This window comes from Myxine glutinosa, chromosome 1, assembly GCF_964187855.1.
Source record: "Myxine glutinosa chromosome 1, kmMyxGlut1.1, whole genome shotgun sequence".
In the NCBI taxonomy this organism is placed as follows: Eukaryota; Metazoa; Chordata; class Myxini; order Myxiniformes; family Myxinidae; genus Myxine; species Myxine glutinosa.
Window position 1 is genome coordinate 350,603,201 of NC_136261.1, and position 4,166 is coordinate 350,607,366.

The 4,166-nt window shown below is 44.8% G+C and overlaps 1 protein-coding gene across 2 annotated transcripts; it reads right to left on the reverse strand.

Annotated features, from left to right (window-relative positions):
* Nucleotides 1-310: 310 nt before the first annotated feature.
* On the reverse strand, nucleotides 311-2,171 carry LOC144889829 (THAP domain-containing protein 2-like). Of its 2 annotated transcripts, none has more exons than XM_078771034.1 (2): nucleotides 1,985-2,171; nucleotides 311-1,413 (listed from the first exon to the last, which is right to left on the reverse strand). In XM_078771034.1, the coding sequence occupies exons 1-2, from the start codon at nucleotides 2,050-2,052 to the stop codon at nucleotides 1,197-1,199; spliced, it is 285 nt and encodes a 94-aa protein (XP_078627160.1). In that variant the 5' UTR covers nucleotides 2,053-2,171; the 3' UTR covers nucleotides 311-1,196. The 2 variants fall into 2 exon arrangements, with proteins under 2 accessions (XP_078627160.1, XP_078627161.1); XM_078771035.1 differs by lacking the exon at nucleotides 1,985-2,171 and adding an exon at nucleotides 1,587-1,607 and having other exon boundaries at nucleotides 842-1,413.
* Between the last annotated feature and the right edge of the window lie 1,995 nt (nucleotides 2,172-4,166).

Sequence of the window (4,166 nt, forward strand, 5' to 3'; positions counted from 1 at the left end):
ATATCGGCCGGCCTCGAAGACCGAAATTGTGACGGTGTCACCCGAAAAATTTGAAATTACGAAATTTGAAAAAATTTGAAAAAAAAAATTACGGAATTTCAAGTGGCCCAATATCTGAAAATGTTCGCAACATATTAATGTACATTTGTGCCAAATTTGGTGCTTGTATCACAAAATGCACAACAGGTTTGCTATGCTGCTACACTATATGATGTTACTTAATTCAGTCATTATATTGTAACTAAGATGTGTATGTTTCTATTACCGAGATGTTAGAAACCAGTCACATAAATGACATGAAACGCTGTCATGTAGTTAACCCACACAATTCTTGGGTTTCGGAAGTTTTTGCTATTCATAACATACAAGACTTACATGTTGCAATGGAACGTTCAGCAGGACATGGTAATTGTTACATGAATAATGGAGCGGAGATATAGACATCTCATGCAACACATCTTTTACAGTTTAAATATTTACATGAAGTGTTGGTGAACTCGCCATATCAGACAAAGGGCAACCCACTTGCAGACTTGATGTCATGTCGCATCAAGAGGCGCTTATATGCGGCAACAAACTGCCGGGCCGTTGGGTTATTCCCACTTCCACATGCAATGCGGACCGCTCCAAAGAAAAGTTCAATGTGGTCTTGGCTCATTTTGTACGTGAGCAGGTATCGCAGGGGAGATGAGGCAGGTTTGACATATGTGAAATACAAAATTGTGACACTCTCTATGCAGATCATGAAACCAATGAAGGGGGTTTTCAAACGCGTATTGGTCATAACTTGACCATTCATGTTTTTGATGTTGGACAAGTAACTGTAGGCAGTATCCAGGAATGGCAGGAAAAGTCCTTCTCGTGATGTCATGAGTGGTGCCTTGTAGTTTCGTGCCAATGGATTGCGAGAATTTAGAATGTCAAACAGTTTGTCCAATGTTTCAATGTATTGGCAGGTAGCCTCACTGCCCTGAAATTCTGATAGTTGCAAAGTGTCCCTGCAAAACCGAATTGCATCTGCCACACTAGTGCTCAATGTCTGAGCGCTGTGTCCATCTTCATGACATTGCTCTTCCACTCGATGTGTTTCCGGGAGAGCTTATTCCCCAGACGCAAGCCTTCCCTCTTCTGCAGATCAAAGAGTGCCTGGATGTATTTCCACGCGATGACTTTTTTGTTGCCATCCTCCATCATTTTCATGGATCCAAGACAGTTTCTTGCAAGTTTAAGCATGTGACATGCATCGAGTACTTCGAGTACTTCGGCTTCAGTCGGACGGTTTGACCAGTCCTGTCGAAGTCACTCTCATTGAAGTGATCACTGCACAGAACTGTGGTGCCTGGGGTGGGGTAGAAGGACTCCCTTCTCAGGGCAGATGTCCATCGAGAGCACAAGTCCTTATCCTTTGGAAACCTTGAAACAAAATACATTGTGGTCACAAAATGTGGTTGCGGGTCAAAACCTCAGAGGGCAGTCACAACATCCGAGTCAAAACGACTCCATATCAAAATAATATTTTGAGTTTCATATGTATAGTTAAATACAACTTCATCTGCTAATGTTTGCCATGTGTCGGACTTTCGTACCTTCCACAAGTAACCCCCATTTGCTCTTTCTGCTCACGAGTGACACAGGAGGGCATGGAAACCCTGACAGTAGTAGACTGGACAATTAAGTTAAGCTCATCACAAATTAAATCACTTGACAATGATCACGAGCTGACGAGTCAATCTCGATACTTCAATCTGAATCAATGAATGAGTCAATCAGACATCAGTCTGACATACTCACATAGCCCTAGTGAATACACAATACAGTTATATTTGAGATCTGTGTCGTATTGCACACCCTGCGCATGGTCTAACATCATCAAATTCAAACACAGTGTTCAAACTTCATTGAAACTTAATTACCTAGCCCCACCACCGTGACCACGCCAAAAACTGAAAAAGCAGAACACCCGCGATCGCGGTTTGTCACTTACTTGTGAAATGTGCATGTGGAGGCCTTCCCTGAGGTATTTGTGCAGTCAAATGCAACACACTGTGGCATTTTGAAACAGCGCGTTCACAAATAAGACTCCTTACAGTCGGTAAGCATCCAAAATGAATCAGAAATTGTGAGATCAGCTGATTGTGAGATCAAACACGGACGCAGACACAATCGGCTTCCCAATATGGCCGCCAAGCAACTTCCGCTAGCTTCAGCCGACAGCCATCATTGGCTCTCCAGGTTTATTATATACCTCCGTGGCTCAGCTCCGCTCGTCTCACATCGGCCACGCCTACGCAACAAAGCGTTCTGTGATTGGATGCCGGAAAGCGTGCTGCCGGACAGTCGTCACTGTCCGGAAGTTCGCAAATCGCAGTTAGGATGAATCGTTTTAATTTAATCGCAGTTTGAATTCGTTTTAAAACATAGTTTAACGGCAACATAGTTTTCCAACGTGAAATAAATGAATACGCTGTCAAATGTGCCGTCCGAGGCAGAGTCTGATCGCCACGTTCGGCACACGTGATAGCTCGCTGCTCTCTGATTGGTTGAAGCGTTTTTTGGACATAGCTCGGTAAGTAATTGTCCGATTAATATGAAACCTTGAAAAGGCACATCCTCGGGTCCCCAGCAATATACCTGGCAAGTTTCAAGTATATCGGACCCGTGGTTGTCGAGAAACAGCGGTCACAGACAAACACACAGACACACAGACACACAGACAGTCACACAGAGATTGCTGGAATTATAGATAGATGAGACGGCGGCAGGGATTTTCGAAGCTCCACACGGTCTCCACGTTTTTCGAAGTTAAGTCTGTTCACAATTGTATTTTGTCGAAACTGTATTTATCTTTCGGTGTGTGAAGTTATTGTGTGCAACTTTGGTTGTTTCTCGGTGTTTATCTTTCATAAATTGATCATCTGTTTGCCGTGTCGCGAGCAAGGCCTTGTACAGTGTGCACTGTACAACCTTGAGGCTTTGTTTTTCTCTCAGTGGTCCGTCGTTTGTGATCCAATAACTTTCGTTCTCTGTATTCCCAGTCTTTTCACCCATAGCCTACTTCCTTGTGTAAATCTCAACTCAAAAAAAAAAAAAAAAAAAAAGTTCCTTCTCTGTTCTCATTCGTTTATTCATTCTTATTCGTTCGTTCGTTCTTCGACCACGTGTTTCTCCCCCATTTCCCCAGATAGTTTTCACTCATTAACCTTCAATGTTTACACTTTCCCCTCAAGTTATGTATTCCGTCATATTTTATAACACCTTTTTCTTCTTCTTCTTTAAAAGGCTGCTTTCGACTTGCTCACCAAATCAATTCATCCCAAAAAAAATATCCATCTCCTATAGTGCCTTTGTTCTACATTCCCTAAACTCTCCTGCACTCCATCCTCCATCCAGCGTCCTTAAACGTATTTTTAACTCGAAGGTCACAAGAAACTCATTTTGCAATAAATGTTCGTTTCCCATAAATCGTACACTTTCAAAAATCCAATCTCACCCCTCCCCTCCAAATCTTCCCCATAACCCCTCCCCTCCAAATCTTCCCCATCACCCCTCCCCTCCAAATCTTCCCCATCACCCATCCCTTTCAAATCTCCCCCCTTGCCCCCTCCCTCCTAAACTACCCCCTCACCCCTCCCCGCCAAGACGCCCCCTCGCCCCTCCCCTCCTAGAATCCTGCCTCACCCCTCCCCTCCAAATCTCCCCCATATCCCATCCCTTTCAAATCCCTCCCCTTGTCCCTTCCCTCCCAAACTCCCCCCTCACCCCTCCCCTTCAAATCTCCCCACCCTCATTGCTTCTCAATTTCCCCCCGCTCACTCCCCCTCCTCAAAGCGTCCTCCCCACTTCTTCCCCCTTCAAACTCTCACCTCCATCTCCCCCAACCTTCTGCCTCGCTCTTCCCCCTCCTCAAATAACACCTCATTGTGGCTCACCCAATCACCATCAAACCTTTTGTCCGCCCCATCCTTCCCTTTCTCCGAGCTATTCTGAAATCTCTAACACACCTTCAACAGCTCTCCCTAACTCTTCCACCTCTTCCACATCTTACCCTACCCCTCCTCCCCCCTGTTCTGTATCTGATGCTCCCCCTTCCTCTTCATTAACGGTATGGACCTCAAACATCCGGGGCCTTCGTTCAAACTTAACCGATCTCTCCATACAGGTTGCTT

Coding starts and splice junctions, on each gene's coding strand:
- LOC144889829 (XM_078771034.1), bottom strand. CDS start 2,052: ATGCCACAGTGTGTTGCATTTGACTGCACAAATACCTCAGGGAAGGCC. Junction 1,414..1,984: donor TCCACATGCACATTTCACAA/GTAAGTGACAAA, acceptor TTTTGTTTCAAG/GTTTCCAAAGGATAAGGACT.